Source organism: Oncorhynchus keta, chromosome 31 (genome assembly GCF_023373465.1).
Source record: "Oncorhynchus keta strain PuntledgeMale-10-30-2019 chromosome 31, Oket_V2, whole genome shotgun sequence".
Lineage (NCBI taxonomy): Eukaryota > Metazoa > Chordata > Actinopteri > Salmoniformes > Salmonidae > Oncorhynchus > Oncorhynchus keta.
Genome location: NC_068451.1, coordinates 2,786,753 through 2,803,962, shown reverse-complemented (window position 1 = coordinate 2,803,962; position 17,210 = coordinate 2,786,753). Strand labels below are relative to the sequence as shown.

At 41.0% G+C, this 17,210-nt stretch overlaps 1 protein-coding gene across 1 annotated transcript; it reads right to left on the bottom strand.

Moving 5' to 3' along the window:
• Positions 1-1,612: 1,612 nt before the first annotated feature.
• On the bottom strand, positions 1,613-17,067 carry LOC118364214 (receptor-binding cancer antigen expressed on SiSo cells-like). Its single transcript, XM_035745547.2, has 7 exons — positions 16,699-17,067; positions 12,804-12,898; positions 12,411-12,489; positions 12,021-12,173; positions 11,326-11,433; positions 9,274-9,368; positions 1,613-3,660 (listed from the first exon to the last, which is right to left on the bottom strand). Exons 2-7 carry the CDS (start codon positions 12,884-12,886, stop codon positions 3,543-3,545), a joined length of 636 nt encoding a protein of 211 aa, XP_035601440.1. The 5' UTR covers positions 12,887-12,898; positions 16,699-17,067; the 3' UTR covers positions 1,613-3,542.
• Positions 17,068-17,210: the final 143 nt, after the last annotated feature.

The following is a 17,210-nucleotide window of genomic DNA, read 5'->3' as shown; positions in this document are numbered from 1 at the left end:
TTGCCAGAGTGGAACTTCAAGATGGTGGTTCTGAGTCCGACAAGCTTTGAAGAAAGGTCATGCCACAGATCAGCAGAGACTGTTTACACACATGTTTTCACATGTCACGATACATCTATGTTTGTGTGAGGATTAAAGTAAATCTAATCACCCGGCAGACTGATGCACTGAGACTGGAGTTGGAATGAGAAGTCCCATGCGATGCTAAATAACCCATTTCCCCTACTGCCATATGGGGATGGTCCGTTACATAACCATGACCCTCTGTTCATTAGAGTGCAAGCAGACTGATGAATCATTCCATCTGCTGTAATCTCCTTCTGCAACCAGGCCTGGTAGCAAAGAGAAGGAATAATCTATATGGGGAGGGAGGGTGGAGTCATGCTGCGTTCGTTACCAGTGGGAATTTACCACATACGAATGGCCCTCCAACAGGTAATTACTAGTGGGGAACTAATTTATCATCCTGAGCTCTCATTTCTCTCACCTGTTGACCTCTGACATAAACTACTAAGGAAATGATCTTGATAACAGCATTTTCGGCAGATAAAACGCAATAAAACTTTATAAAATGCAATCTATTAATATGGTTTTTGAACATAATTTGTTTACAGGCATGATAGCCGAACTTTTAGTTTATGGTTTACTCAGCTTGTTGGCGATTAGCCAATTAGCGTTTCTCAACGAGTTCATAGCATGTGAATGCATTCAACTGTTATTTATGACTTCACAACTGGTAAATTCCCACCTCCCACTTGGTTACAAATGCAGCATTAGCTGAGTTCAGGGCTGTCTCAATTTGTCTTTCTTCGAATCCATGCATCCTATCTCCCTGCATCCTTCTCAATTGTATTGGAGACAATTGAGGAGACGGACCAAGGTCCTTCCCCTCTGACCTTCTCCATTTTGAGGAGGGGAGGCGATCGGATGTGAGGAATCCAGGAAAGATGGATTGAGATAGTGCCAGAGAGAGCTAGTAGTGGTTAACATACCAGCAGGATAAAATATGGATAGTTTACTTAGAATGGCTATTACTGACACAGATGAGAAAATTTCATTTTTACAATGGAAAAATAATTCTAATTCTGCAGGAACCGAGCAGATTATCCCTCAGCGATGTTTACCCCAACTCTTCCCGAAAAACTGATGAGTGAGACATTTCGTTCCTAAAAGTAGGTCATGATCAGTCTTTGAGTGGTTTGGTCAAGCAGGGGTGTTTTTGAGAGACATTGAATTTGTGATGTTGTTACATGTCTGACCTTGGATTTGAAAAGCATTTGAAAGGAATTTTCCTTGCATGAGATTAAAATGCCCTATTAATCTAGTTAGAGAACAAGCATATCTAATGACACTGGGCTACAGGCACGTAAAAGGTTTATTCATAATGCAATAAATCATGGGTGGTTCAGAGAAATAATATGGCTTGAGTGAATCTTGGGACATTTTATTCCAATACTAAAAATCCACACAAGTATGAAAAGAGCAAAAGTGATTTAATCTTGAAATTCACTTGCTTCATTGGTATTGTATCTTTCTTTCTGTCATGACTCTAATATTGGTTAACATTTAGACAATTGAAAAGGGATCCAGAGATTTACCATAGAAAAATAAGGAATGTGCAAAAAAAAGAGATCTTTATTGACAAAGAAAAACATTTTCATGTATCCCCATCATGCGGACTTTGATAACAATTGGAAGAAGAATTTGCAAAGAAAGCAAAAGGACAAAGGTCAGCAGTTTTTTCATAATTGTCTGTGGCTAACAACCTTTCTTCCTGAGCCAATGTTCCATGCAATGGGAAATATAATACTATCAATATTCTTTATTATCAATACTCTGAAAAAAATAATTGAATCCCTCATTTACCACAAAGCCCCACCTAAAATAACCATGAAAACACCAATGTTTAAAAGGCATCGTTCACGTAGACATTCAATATAAAAACTACTTTTGCCAGAATCCCCATATTATATATACACAGGATACCCCACTGATGGTATAAGGAAAACACAAATGTGGAAAAGGGACTATCAATTGTTATTCTAATCCAACAGGTCTGTTTCATTGCAAATGCCTTATGTCAGTTCTACAGCGCCATCTCTGCAAATATGTTTCCATGGCAACCAGACCCGTCTGCTTGACATTCCAGTCTCATACACCAGTTGCTGGGCACTCGCACACAACACACACACTTCCATCACAAAAAAAGATCCACTTGATTCGACACCGATTGACCATACCAAAATCATATTAATACGTAACAGGTTATTGGTCCAGGCAATGGAAAAGGCTTTAACTTATGAAATCTTTTGACTGATTCTGTTATTAACCATCCGCAAATTACTGAGGAGGAGAGCACAGAGCTTTGCATCTTTTTATTTGCTATGATCACTGATCAAGGATGTGAGTTGGCCATGTCTGATAACCAAACTTTCTCAGATAACACAGATACAGAGTTTGTATGCGTTATGCTACATTGAACGTGTAAAATAGAAAAATAAAAACACATTCCAACATAATAACAAAGACAAAAGTCGTTAGAGTCGCCGCTTCTATTTTGGTGTATTAAAAAGCAGGGATAAGAACAAAAAATGTTTTGATTATTCAAGACGTCAAAAATGTTGAGCCTGGCCGATCAGTAACCATAGGATTACCATAGGAATCCACAGCCAACTCTTGAGTAAGGCTCAATTAAATTCCCAAATCCCCTTGACAGTGTCCACACCCTCAGTCTGATACTCTTCTTTTAAAGCCTTCAATTCAAAATGTGCAATTCAGCATATTGAAGGCTGTACAGCAAAAGTACATCAGGAATATCAAGCAACGTCAATGAGAGAATGTGTTTTCGAACAATGACGACGAGAAACGTAATTAAAAAGCACAATAACCAAGCCAACAAAGGGATGTATGTAACTGATACACAGTGAGACTTACATTTAATTACACACCTTTGTCCTTCATGTTATAAATAAGACAATGTCATAGAAATAAGTCTCTTTTGAGACTCCACTTGTACTATAGGTACCAGTATATTTACACATATTCCTGGGAAATACAAATGGATAACTCAAAACTATCTACCTGAACCCAGTGTCATACTTAGCCAGAGTGACATTTGATACCCAGTCTCGGACATAGGGCAATTACCAAAGGGCATTGCGCAGAGTATGGTCGCGCGAACTGCAATTAAATCAGGGTAGTGTTCATTCAGCGCAAAACAGAAGAAAATGGACTGATACAGGGAGTGTGGACTTGTCAGATAAGAAATGCTCATTTCCGTTTTCCATTGCGTGCCCTAATGAACACATCCCAGGAATGAAGTGTCTTCCGATAGCTGAATGCAACAGTCAATGAACAAACATCACACTGGCCAAGCCATGCCTCGAATGATGGCTGGTGGACAGAGATTTCTTTTAAATGACCGCTTTGTGGAGTAGAGATGATCTTCGTGTGGAGATGACTAGAGGATGGCATGATGAAGTTTGTCTCAGTGTTTCTTTTTTTGCCTTCTGGCTCAAGGGACGAGTGCTCTAAAAAAAATGTTACGAGAGCTTGACAGCAATCTTCTGGTCCTTCTTCATCATCCTCTGAACCTCCTTCTCCATCTTCTTCCTCTGCTGTTCCATGGAACGCTTTTCTCTCTCTGCCATCTTCTGTTGTCTGGAAGACATTGAAACGACAGAAAAAGGTATGAGTTTAAAAGGATTGCAACAAACCTCATTACTAAGCTTTTTGAGAGAGCAAAGGTGATGGTTCACAGAGGTAGAGAGAGCCAAAAACCTCACAAAAAGTACTGCCAGACAAGTTTCCCTGAAGCCAGAATTTTCTTTGTGAAAATAATGCCGTTCTTTCGTGTTGAAACTGTGTTGAACATTCTTAATATACTGCCACCTGCTGGATAACAATTAAACTTTTAGATCAACTATATGACAGCCATATGACACTGAACATGACAGGAGTTTCACATTGAACTAGGGCTGTCCCCAACTAAAACAAATATTGGTCGACCTTGAGCTGTCTAGTCTAGTTCTAAACGTGTATTCTTCCATAAAATGACACATCCTATGTGTTTTAACCAAATCAACTATACGCACTGAGCTTGTCTGATGCTTTAAGCTCACCGTTTGATGAAATAATTAAAAGATACAAATGACTAGAGGGAGTACGACCGCATTTGATTTGATTGTGTAGGGCAGGGCTCAGACTTGACAGCGAGTGACTGTGTGACTTGCAACCATTGAGTGACTGTGTGACTTGCAACCATTGTCTCCCTCTCCTCCCTGCTGCAGTGAACACCACAGAACAGCAACAGTGTTTATTACACTGTCCATGTTGCTGAAGCTGCAACATAATTACAGCCATTTCTGACTGAAAAGTTCTGTTACTGACATCCCTAACTTGTTTAGGAGAAACATGCCCTATTCCCTCAAACCTTGCTCTAGTTAGGTGACAAATGTATGCATCACATGCACGTGACCAATGGGGCCTGACCTATAGCATATCATAATCACATCAAACAATTGGTTATAACAAACTCTGAACACGTGACAGCAAAATGGATGCAGAGGACGGGACAAATAAACTCGAAACGAGGGGAATGTTTTAATGGTTGCTCAGGAGGTAAAGGGGAAGTCAGATGTGTGGAATAAATGTTACTTTTTGTGGAAAATATTGGAGATCAACAAAAATGTTTTATTTGTAAAGCCTTTATCACAGCAAAGACTAAAAACAGTCACATTCATTTGTGAATGCAATTTCCGAAATGGAACGGTTTATTTATTGTTTACAGCAATAATTTAGAAACGAAAATGCTTGATTGCATTTCAAATCATGAATGATTCGTATGCTGTGTGATGAAATGAACAAATTAATGATTGATACAGTAGCCTATATAAAGTATTGAAATACAGGCCTAAGTAAGTTACGGTATAAAGCCTAAACAGGATGAGCTCTTAGGCCTACAGCTCGATGGTGGTTATTCAAGGCTGTTATACAAGTTTCCTAATGACAATGACATTACTTATTATTATAATGATGATCATAATAATAACAATAAGGAGATCAAGAAAAAGGAGGGTCATTATTATAAATATTATTTTTCCTGACAATTTGGAACAGTGTAAACAAACACTAAATAAATAATACATACCAGAGGCACTGTTCTAACAGAAAAAAAGTGGAAAAACTTTTATTACAGCATTGCAAAGATTAAAAACACACAAATGTGAAATTGTTAATCCGACATGTTTTGTTTGCACGAGGCTTGGTGCACTTAACAGTTAGGCTATTGATTATAGATCTAATTAAGTTGGGGATTCCCATCTCACATTTCTTTGAAAATTAAGACAAGGGCTGTTTTCTCATCTCCTAACTCTGTTGCTGCCTCCGCCCATTGTTCTCAACAGTGGTGTAAAGTACTTAAGTAAAAATACTTTAAAGTACAACTTAAGTTGTTTTTGGGGGGTATCTGTACTTTACTATTTATATTTTTGACAACTTTAAATTCACCACCTTTGTAAAGAAAATAATGTACTTTTTACTCCATAAAATTTCCCTGACACCCAAAAGTACTTGGTACGTTTTGAATGCTTAGCAGGACAGGAAATAGACCAATTCACGCACTTGTTAAAGAGAACATCCCTGGTCATCCCACTGCCTCTGATCTGGCGGACTCACTAAACACATAGTATGTTTGTAAATTATGTCTGAGTGTTGGAGTGTGCCCTGGCTATCCTACATATTTGTTTTTACATTTATAAAACAAATACAATAAAAACGGTGCCATTAAAAGGTATATTTTACAATTGGTTACATTTTTCACCATTGGTACTCAACTAGGAGGTCCACCGATTATGATTTTTCAATGCTGATACCGATTATTGGAGAACCCCCCAAAAAAAGCCGATACCAATTAAATCGGCCGATTTTGAAAATGTATTTATTTGTAATAATGACAATTACAACAATACTGAATGAACACTTTTCGTTTAACTTAATATAATATATCATTACAATCAATTTAGCCTCAAATATATAATGAAGCGTGTTCAATTTGGTTTAAATAATGCAAAAACAAAATGTTGGAGAAGAAAGTAAAAATGCAATATGTGCCATGTAAAAAAGCTAACGTTTAAGTTCCTTGCTCAGAACATAAGAAAGCTGGTGGTTCCTTTTCACATGAGTCTTCAATATTCCCAGGTAAGAAGTTTTAGGTTGTAGTTGTTATAGGACTATTTCTCTCTTTACCATTTGTATTTCATATACCTTTGACTATTGGATGTTCTTATAGGCACTTTAGTATTGCCAGTGTAACAGTATAGCTTCCGTCCCTCTCCTCGCCCCTACCTGGGCTCGAACCAGGAACACATCGACAAAAGTTACCCACGAAGCATCGTTACCCATGGCGCCACAAAAGCCGCGGCCCTTGCAGAGCAAGGGGAACAACTACTTTCAAGGTCTCGGAGGGAGTGACGTCACCGATTGAAACGCTATTAGTGCGCACCCCGCTAACTAGCTCGGGAGTTGATAGGCTTGAAGTCATAAACAGCTCAATTGCTTGAAGCACAGCGAAGAGCTGCTGGCAAACACACGAAAGTGCTGTTTGAATGAATGCTTACGAGGCTGCTGCTGCCTAACACCGCTCAGTCAGACTGCTCTATCAAATCATAGACTTAATAACACACAGAAATACGAGCCTTAGGTCATTAATATGGTCAAATCCGGAAACTATAATGTAGAAAACAAAACGTTTACTCTTTCAGTGAAATACGGAACCGTTCCATATTTTATCTAACGGGTGGCATCCATAAGTCTAAATATTCCTGTTACATTGCACAACCTTCAATGTTATGTCATAATTACGTAAAATTCTGGCAAATTAGTTCGCAACGAGCCAGGCGGCCCAAACTGTTGCATATACCCTGACTCTGCGTGCAAAGAACACAAGAGAAGTGACACAATTTCCCTAGTTTAATATTGCCTGCTAACCTGGATTTATTTTAACGAAATATGCAGGTTTAATAAAATATACTTCTGTGTATTGACTTTAAGAAGGGCATTGATGTTTATGGTTAGGTACATTCGTGCAAATGCGCTTTTGTTAAATCATCCCCCGTTTGGCGAAGTTGGTTGTCTTTGTTAGGAATAAATAGTCTTCACACAGTTCGCAACGAGCCAGGCGGCCCAAACTGCTGCATATACCCTGACTCTGTAGCACAGAAGGCTAAGAGAAGTGACAATTTCCCTTGTTAAAATAAATTCATGTTAGCAGGCAATATTAACTAAATATGCAGGTTAAAATACTTGTGTAGTATTGATTTTAAGAAATGCTTTGTTTATGGTTTGGTACACATTGGTGCAACAGCAGTGCTTTTTTTCCACGAATGCGCTGGTTAAATCACCCGTTTGGCAAAGTAGGCTGTGATTCAATGATAAATTAACAGGCACCGCATTGATTGTATGCAACACAGGACAAGCTAGATAAACTAGTAATATCATCAACCATGTGTAGTTAACTAGTGATTATGTTATGATTGTTTTTTATAAAGATACGTTTAAATGCTAGCTAGCACCTTGCCTTGGTTCCTTGCTGCACTCGCATAACAGGTAGTCAAGCCTGCCACGCAGTCTCCTCGTGGAGTGCAATGTAATCGGCCATGATCGGCGTCCAAAAATGCCGATTACCAATTGTTATGAAAACTTGAAATCGGCCCAAATTAAAATCGGCTATTCCGATTATTCAGTCGACCTCTATTCTCAACACCAATATGCTGGTTAACTTTGATATTACTCACATAGCAACAAGTTCTAGGAAAAGGCGCCGATTCAACATTGCACATATGTGTTCCAAAACCGCAGAGAGTGACTGCTATCCAACACGGGAGAAAGCGCATTTGTTAGAAAATAATATCATTTTTATTAATGTTGCACCATTGTTCTTATGTAATATAACCATATATATTTTAATTCTAGATGATTTTGTGGTTCCAACTTTGTTTCAACAGTTTGGGGAAGGCCCTTTCCTGTTTCAGCATGACAATCAAATCCAATTGATTTATATAGCCTTTCTTACATCACGCGATATATCAAAGTGCTGTATAGAAACCCAGCCTAAAACCCCAAACAGCAACCAATGCAGGCGTAGAAGCACAGTGGCTATGAAAAACTCCCTAGAAAGGACAAAACCTAGGAAGAAACCTAGAGAGGATGCCTCCATGCACAAAGCGAGGTCCATACAGAAATGGTTTGTCGAGATCGGTGTGGAAGAACTTGACTGTCTGCACAGAACCCTGACCTCAATCTCATTGAACACCTTTGGGATGAATTGGAACGCCGACTGTGATCCAGGCCTAATCGCCCAACATCAGTGCCCAACCACACTAATGCTCGTGGCTGAATGGAAGCAAGTCCCCTCAGCAATGTTCCAACATCGAGTGGAAAGCCTCCCAAGAAGAGCGGAGGCTGTTATAGCAGAAAAGGGGGGAACAACTCCATATTAATGCCCATGGGATTGGAATGAGATGTTCAATGAGCAGGTGTCCACATACTTTTGGTCATATAGTGTATATGTTTGGTCTCATTGAAATAGAGTAGGCTGCCAATGCATGGGTGAAGAATCACTGGCAGTTACCTTTCCAAGGGAATGTACGACCTGAATATGATGAGGCTATAGTTTACTACATTGCCTAGAAATAAATATTTATAACCCATATTTGTCTTAGTCTGAAAGGCTATAAAAAGGCTATAAAAATAGCTCAAGAGAAAGTGCAAGTCTCTCCAACTCTGCTCTCTTCAAACTATGTCTAGCATATTGGCTGATACAGCCCAGTAATACCGAAAGCTTAATATAATGGGACACGCGAGAATCTCAGGAAATTTAACCTAGGCTATTTCCTGGGTTATGTTTGCGCATTTTGATATTGCCTAATGGTGCAAAATTGCTGGGACCAATGCTGGCAAGTGAGCTGCATCACATATGCCTAAAATAACATTGCAGGTCTGCAGTTGGGTTCAGAACCAGTTATGAGGTAGCGGGTGGGAGCAGGATGAAGCCATCAGTCCTGCGCAGACTACATTGAAACCAGTTCCACTGCCCCCCTCCCCCACATTCTTCCCCTCCAATCAGGGACTGGGACACCAGGGTAGGTGCAATTCATTATCAGGCAAAACAAAAAACCAGCAGGCTTCGGACATTGTAGGGTAATATTTGAATACCCCTGCTTTAGACAATATAGTAATAATAATAATAATAATAAAAATAGAAAGTGCTATCACCTGAGCACTAAATCGGCCTCCCAGGCAGCATCTGACGACTCATCCTCCCAGGCGTTGGTATCCTCGTGCCAGGTATCCATGTCTCCAAGCTCAGACTGTGGGACAGAGAGGAGGACAGGAATGCAGTCAGGACACAGTCACTGACACAGTATAGGATGGCAGTGGTGACCTAATCTCCATTAGCAACTATTCTTCACACCGCTATAAACCTTAATTCAACCGGAATACAGAGAACTGTGGCCCTGGAGGACTTGTGCACTCCTGGAAATGTGCACTTCTGGGAATGAACAAATGTCACAGCACTGATCCAACTAAAGCAAACTACTTTTGAGATGGTGAACTAAAAAGAAACCCAGACTTCATCATAGTGCAGTTGTGAACTGGTCTGTAATCCTTGGAACAAGAAATTGGACAGGCGCTGGCTAGCTTCTCAGCTTTTGGTGGCTGAGGTTTTGAAATCTGGAAACAGTGGATGGAGCAGTGCAACCCCTCTCCAAGCTTCTGCCAAAGCCCCTCCCCAGCACGTCCCCTTTCAAAAGTCCACCTATGTTTACAATCCAGGCTGTACAACAAATTTAGGATGTTATCAGTGACCATTCAAGTATTTTTTTTAAAAACCCACCCAACTTCAAATACCACCTCTGCAAAATCAGTATTCATCAAAAAATAATTAGTGACAGTAATCCACCGTACAAGGAGCTCACCTCACCCCCATCTTAGAATCAGCAGAGGCCAACAGATGATAATATAAATGTTAACAGTCTATCACAAGAGACTAGTGGTACAGTGCCTATAGAAAGTCAACACCCCCTTGAACTTTTTTCCACAGTTTGCTGCCTTAAATGTAAGAAGGGATTCAATTAGACACAACCTACTCCACAGTTTTAAAGTGAAAGTTATAGAACATTTTCCAAATTAAGAAAAAAATAGCAAAACTGAAGTATCATAATTGGATAAGTCTCCACCCCCATGTGTCAATACTTGGTGGAAGCACCTTTGGCAGCCATTACAGCTGTGAATAACTTGGAATAAGATTCTTCCAACTTCGCACAACTCTTAGGGCAACATTTATCCATTGTTTTTGTCAAAATTGCTCAAGCTCTTTCCATTTGGTTGGAAATATTTTATGGACAGCCATATTCAAACCTTGTCTCTGATTTTTTAAAGCAGATTTAAGTCAGGACTGAGACTAGACCACTCAGTAACACTCAACACCTCTTGAAAAGCCGTTCTAGTGTGTCTATCCCAGAGTTAAGTTTTCAGAAACCGAACGCAACAACATTGCATTTGCTCCATATTCCTGGCCTGTATGACAAAGTGAAAAGTGAAAAAAAGTGAAAATGACAGGGTTGGGTCAAATCCAATACAACACAAAGTGAAACCCTCTCTATTTCCAAGTATTGTGGTGGCAGCATCATGTTATGGGTATGCTTGTCATTGGCAGGGACTGCAAATCTTGTCAGGATCAAAAGGTTAGAGGAAACCCGACTCAGTCTTCTGTAACCCTAAACCTGAGATATACTTAAGCTTTTTCAGGGAGACAATTACACACATTTTAACGCCAAAGACACGCCAGAATAGCTTTCCAAGGTGTTGAGTGTTCCAGTGTGGTCTCGTCTCAGTCCTGACTTTAAGACAAAGTTTAAATATCGCTGTCTCTCAATGATCCCCAGTTAAATGTTCTGAGTTTGAGCAATTTTGACAAAAACAATGGATATATGTTGCCCTAAGAGTTGTGCAAAATTGGTATAATCTTATTCCAAATTATTAACAGCTGCAATGGCTGCCAAAGGTGCTTCCACCAAGTATTAACACAGGGGAGTGGAGACTTATCCAATTATGATATTTCAGTCGTTTTTTCTTCATTTAGAACATTTTCTATAACTTTCTTTCACTTTGAAAATGGGGTGTGGGTTGTGTAGCTCAGTAGGAAGAACAACATCTAAATCTCTTTTTAGATTTAATTTTATGGGAGCAAAATGTGAAAAAAAGTTCAAGGGGTTGTAAACTGTCTATAGACACTGTACATTGGTCGGTGGTGCACAAACTCACAGATGGCTGGATGAAGGAGGTGTCCTGAGTGGCTGCCAGTCTGCTGGAGAAGCCCGCACTGCCATCGGGCACCAAGTAGTTGAGTGGCTCCCTCTTCTTCAGCACAATCTGGGGTGGGGACAGAGAAACAAAGAAGACAAGTTAAAACTACTAACAATCAACTATTTGATATGGCATGACTACACGCAGCAGCGTGGCCAGCGATATTGTCGACAGAGTGTGAGGCAAGAGGCTGCACTCATCATCACCAATATAGATACTGTTAAGCATCAGCGCATGTGCACGGGAGTTTTCTTCACTCTCTCATGCCATGTGATAGCTGGGTGATAACAAAATGTTGAACAGTGCAGCCTCGCCCATTAGACTATTTTTGTTTGTGTTGGGAATTACCCTGCTCCTCCCTTTTGGTAAATTGCTAAGTCTACCTTCAATTAGTGTTGAGAAGTGCACTTAAAGCTGGAATCTGTACTTAGTGAAAATGCCTCTTCCATTTGGGATACTTCAACAACAGAAAAGTTAAGTCAAACAACAAACACGTCCCCCCCCCCGGACATCATTGCATGCGCATCACACCACGCTGCAGGACACTCCTCTCCTGACTTTCAACTAAACTAAACAAACACAACAACAAAAGATGTTGGGGCGAACAGTGGCACTTTACACAGATTTCAGCTTTAAATGAAGACCCAGCCTACTTTCTGTGTTTTCCTGATGGTGGGAGCCATGTCTTTGAAGTAGTCTGGTTCCTCTTCCTCGCCGGGCTGAGGTGGCACGTTGCCGTTACCGCCCTCGATCTTGATACTCGTGGGACCTTCTTCATCCCACGAGCTCCATTCTTCAATCTCTGGCTGCACAGGGTTTGGTCAAAGGTGTAAATTAAGTTTATTGTAAAAATAATATGACAAAAATAAAGAGAAAGCATTTAAGTGTGCCACAATCTAAACACTGACTGTTGGTTGCAGAATAAATGTTTGATGATGGAATTAATGACAACAGGTTTGTTAGGGATGTAAAGGGAATCGACTAAGCACTTGCCTCATGTTAGCAATAATGGGCTGTAGCTTATAAACTTGTATATCACTGACCTGTTTGGGCACCGATGAAAAATCAACCGTAATTGGAAGAGATATCTGATCGCCGCTTAGCTTACGCAACCTCCCAGATCTATGTCGAAAAACACAATGTGCTTACCATCAAACTGTGAGCCACCACAAAAACATACATTTTAGAGCAAAGGCATTCCCATGGGATGCAATTTTCACATGCAAATAGGATTTCATTTCTATGCTAATGTGTTTGTTGTCCTCAAGGAATAATGTTCCAGGAGATTAACATTCATTTCAACCAAGTAAAATGACTGGAAATCTTACACACTGTGGCTTTAAGATGTGGAGAAATCTATGCAGACATAGTCTGACACGGCAAAGGGTTCTAATCAGTTTCGCTTCTTTCAATTCAACATAATGGTTGTTCCTTACCTGCACATTAACCTTCTGAAGAATGAAAGGAAGGTTGCAAACCATGTGCAAATCTTGAAAAGGCGAAACTGAGAGATGGCCATGGTGAAGTTGAGCTAAAAGGAGGACATACCATTGTTAGCAAATCCATTGCATTTATAATCAGAATTTTCCAGCAAGACTGTCATCAACATCTATCTAATAATGAGTAAGCTTGCTAGCTGTTATAGCTTTTGTCATTAGCATAGCTAGAAAGTTAGCTGGATATTTTCTTCCAGGTTACTTCTTCCTCCTGGCAAGCTAAAGAATGCACAGTATGTGTCATAATACCCATAAAACCTAGTGGTCCAATAGGGAAACGGTTCCAATTGTTCTTCCACCATTAATACATTTTTCCCCAGAGAGTATTTTAGAAACACTTAAAATAAGGACTGTATTTAGTGTAGGCTTACCTTGGCGTGATGTTTTAATAACCGTGTAAATCTCTCTAGGACAAGGTGACTTTTATCAATATATCCGCCTGTATTGACCCACCAAAAATGAAACGCTAAATAGCTGCCAATGTCGCTATCATAAAGAACTACAGGTGTCAAGATGATCTGGATGACTGTTAAATCGGGGCAAAGGTAAGCAATCTCTGGATTAACTATCTAATGTTACCTAAATGTAGTAATGAACAAATTGCCTACATTTCTTTAAATGAGAAATTCTGTGAACGGTCTTGTGCAAGTTTTAAAAATGTACAATGTCTGTCAGCAAAGGTGTCAGCTGGAGATGACATGCAGGAGAATGCAGAGATTAAAGAAGTCTCGAGGTATTGCACTCCTGAGGAAGAGTACCTTATGATAAGCTGTCGACCGCACTATCTGTATTATTCGTAGCCGTCTATTTACCAACCACAAAATAAAGCTGGCACTAAGACCGCTCTCAACCAACTCCATAAAGCTATAAGCAAACAAGAAAATTATCACCCAGAAGCAGCGTTCCTAGTGACCCGGGACGTTAATGCAGGCAAATTTAAATCAGTTTTACCAGCATGTCACATGTTCAACCAGGGGGGTCCAAGACCATCTTTACTCCACACACAGAGATGCATACAAAGCTCTCCCCCGCCCTCCATCTGGCAAATCTGACCATAATTGTATCCTCCTGATTCCTGCTAACAAGCAAAAACTAAAGCAGGAAGTACCAGTGTCTCGCTCAATACGGAAGTGGTCAGATGACGCAGATGCTACACTACAAGACTGTTTTGCTAGCACAGACTGGAATATGTTCCGGGTTTCATCCAATGGCATTGAGGAATACACCACCTCAGTCATCGGCTTCATCAATAAGTGCATCGAGGACGTCGTCCCCTCAGTGACTGTACGTACATATCCCAACCAGAAGCCATGTTTTACATGCAACATCCTCATCGAGCAAAAGGTTAGAGCTGCCGCTTTCAAGGAGCGGGTAACTAATCTGAAAGCTTATAAGAAATCCTGTTATGCCCTCAGACGAACCATCAAACAAGCAAAGCATCAATACAGGATTAAGATTGAATCTTACTACACTGGCTCTGACGCTCGTCGGATGTGGCAGGGCTTGAAAACTATTACGGACTACAAAGGGAAACCCAGATGCGAGATGCCCAGTGACGCAAGCCTACCAGACGAGCGAAATGCCTTTTATGCTCGCTTTGAGGCAAGCAACACTAAAGCATGCACAAGAGCACCAGCTGTTTTGGATGACTGTGTGATAACGCTCCTGGTAGCCGATGTGAACAAAACCTTTAAACAGGTCAACATTCACAAAGCCGCTGGGCCAGACGGAAATCCTAGGATGTGTAAACAAAGCATGAGCGGACCAACTATCAGGTGTCTTCACCCAACTGACATTTTCAACCTCTCCCTGACAGTCTTTAATACCTGCATTTTTCAAGCAGACCACCATAGTCCCTGTGCCCAAGGAAGCGAAGGTAACCTGCCTAAATGATTACCGCCTCGTTGCACTCACGTCGGTAGCCATGAAGTGCTTTGAAAGGTTTGTCATGGCTCACATCAACAGCATCCTGGAAACCAATTTGCATACTGCATCAACAGATTCACAGATGACGCAATCTCAATCACACTCCACACTGCCATTTCTCACCTGGACAAAAGGAACACCTATGTTGCGAATGTTGACTACAGCTCAGTGGTCAACACCATAGTGCCCAAGAAGCTCATTACTAAGCTAAGGACTGGGACTAAACACCTCCCCCTGCAACTGGATACTCGACTTCCTGACGGGCCGACCCCAGGTGGTAAGAGTAGGCAACAGCACCTCTGCCATGCTGATCCTCAACACGGGGGCCCTTCAGGGGCGTGCCCTTAGTCCCCTCCTGTATTCCCTGTTCACCCATGACTGCGTGGCCAAACACAACTCCAACACCATCGTTAAGTTTGCTGAGGACGCAACAGTGGTGAGCCTGATCACTGACAACGATGAGACGGCCTATAGGGAGGAGGTGAGAGAACTGGCGCCAGGACAACAACCTCTGCCTCAATGTGAGCAAGACAAAGGAGCTGATCGTGGACTACAGGAAAAGGCGGTCTGAACAGACATCCAAAATCGATGGGGCTGAAGTGGAGCGGGTCGAGAGTTTCAAGTGCCTTGGTGTCCACATCACCAACAAACTATCATGGTCAAAACATACCAAGACAGCCGTGAAGAGGGCACGTCAAATCCTTTTCCCCCTCAGGAGACTGAAAAGATTGGGCATGTGTCCCCAGATCCTCAAAAGTTTCTACAGCTGCACCATCGAGAGCATCCTGATCGGTTCCATCACCACCTGCTATGGCAACTGCTCGGCATCTGACCGTAAGGCGCTACAGAGGGTAGTGCAAACGGCCCAGTACATCACTGGGGCCAAGCTTCCTGCCATCCAGGACCTATATATTTCCTATCAGAGGAAAGCCCAGAAATTTGTCACAGAGTCCAGTCACCCAAGTTATAGACTGTTTTCTCTGCTACCGCATGGGAAGCAGTACCGGAGTGCCAAGTCTAGAACCAAAAGGCTCCTCAACAGCTTCTACCCGCAAGCCATTAGACTGCTTAACAATTCCCCTTCTACCCCCCTCTCTTATACACTACTGCTACTCACGGTTTGTTTGTTACCTATGCAGTCACTTCGCCCCCACCTACATGTACAGATGACCTCAACTAGCCTGTACCCCTGCACACTAACTCTGTACCGGTGCCCCCCCTGTATCTAGCCTCGTTATTCTTATTGTGTTACTTTTTATTTTAGACTACTTGGTAAATATTTTCTTCTTCTCGAACTGCACTGTTGGTTTAGGGTTTGTAAGTAAGCATTTCACAGTAAAGTCTACACTTGTTGTATTTGGTGAATAAAGTTTGATTTGTAGTTTTGCATGCCTACGTTGATGCTACTTAGCACTTGAATCTGAGAGTAAATAGTTTAAAGTCACATTGTCAGAGATAACCATGGTTATCAAAACATCACGCCAGGTTAAGTATACACAAAACACAGCCCTTATTTTGTGTTTCTAAAGTCCCATATGGGAAAAAATGTATGTTTGAAAAACGATTGGAACCATTTCCCTGTTTGACCTCTAGGTTTTATGGGTAGTGACACCACCACTGTGGTGCTCTATTGCTGCATCGTCTTATGCCCCATTCAAAACAACCGAGAACTCAAAAATATACTAGGTCAGTGATATTCAGGTCGGTGCTCTGGAAAGAGGTCCGAGTTCCCGAGTTAGATGACCGTTCAGATCTATTTTTTCTTTCGTATATCGTTTTTTTCCCTGAGTTCCGAGTTGTCTTGAACCGGGCATTCTTATCAAGTCTATGTCGCTAGATTTTTGTCTGAAACGGATATAGGAAGGTAGCCACAGTTCATTGTCTTCATACCTAAAATACAGACACTCACCGCACAGATCAATATGCTTGTTTAGCTGACAGCTGGCGAATCAGATGTGGCCGTCCCCAGAATTCATTTATTTGGCTAGCTTAGCAAATGAGCATACCGGTATGCAACGTATTTTTCCTTATAAATCTCACTCTAGAAACAACACACTTGCAATAATAATATTACCAGTCATATCACAGGCGTATGTGTCTAAAGCTGCTACCTAGTATCTGTTTTCATAATTTATTCCAGAAACATTTATCGCTTCTTCATAGCCTCATGGCTGCCATCTTGAAACAGAGGAGATGATGTGGAACTGAAGCCGGGGCAAGAGGCACCCTCAGCATCGCTGTGCTTTGCTATGCATTTGTCTTCTGCCCCCCAATGGTAGAACACATCATCGGACTTTGGCTTTATTTGTCTTCCCTGAACGAGCTGTTATGTGAAATGTAATAAGCTAAAACAAAACAGTATTTGGTTAATAAAAGCATAAATGTCATCCAGGCAAACTGGATTTATTATGGCCAACTAAT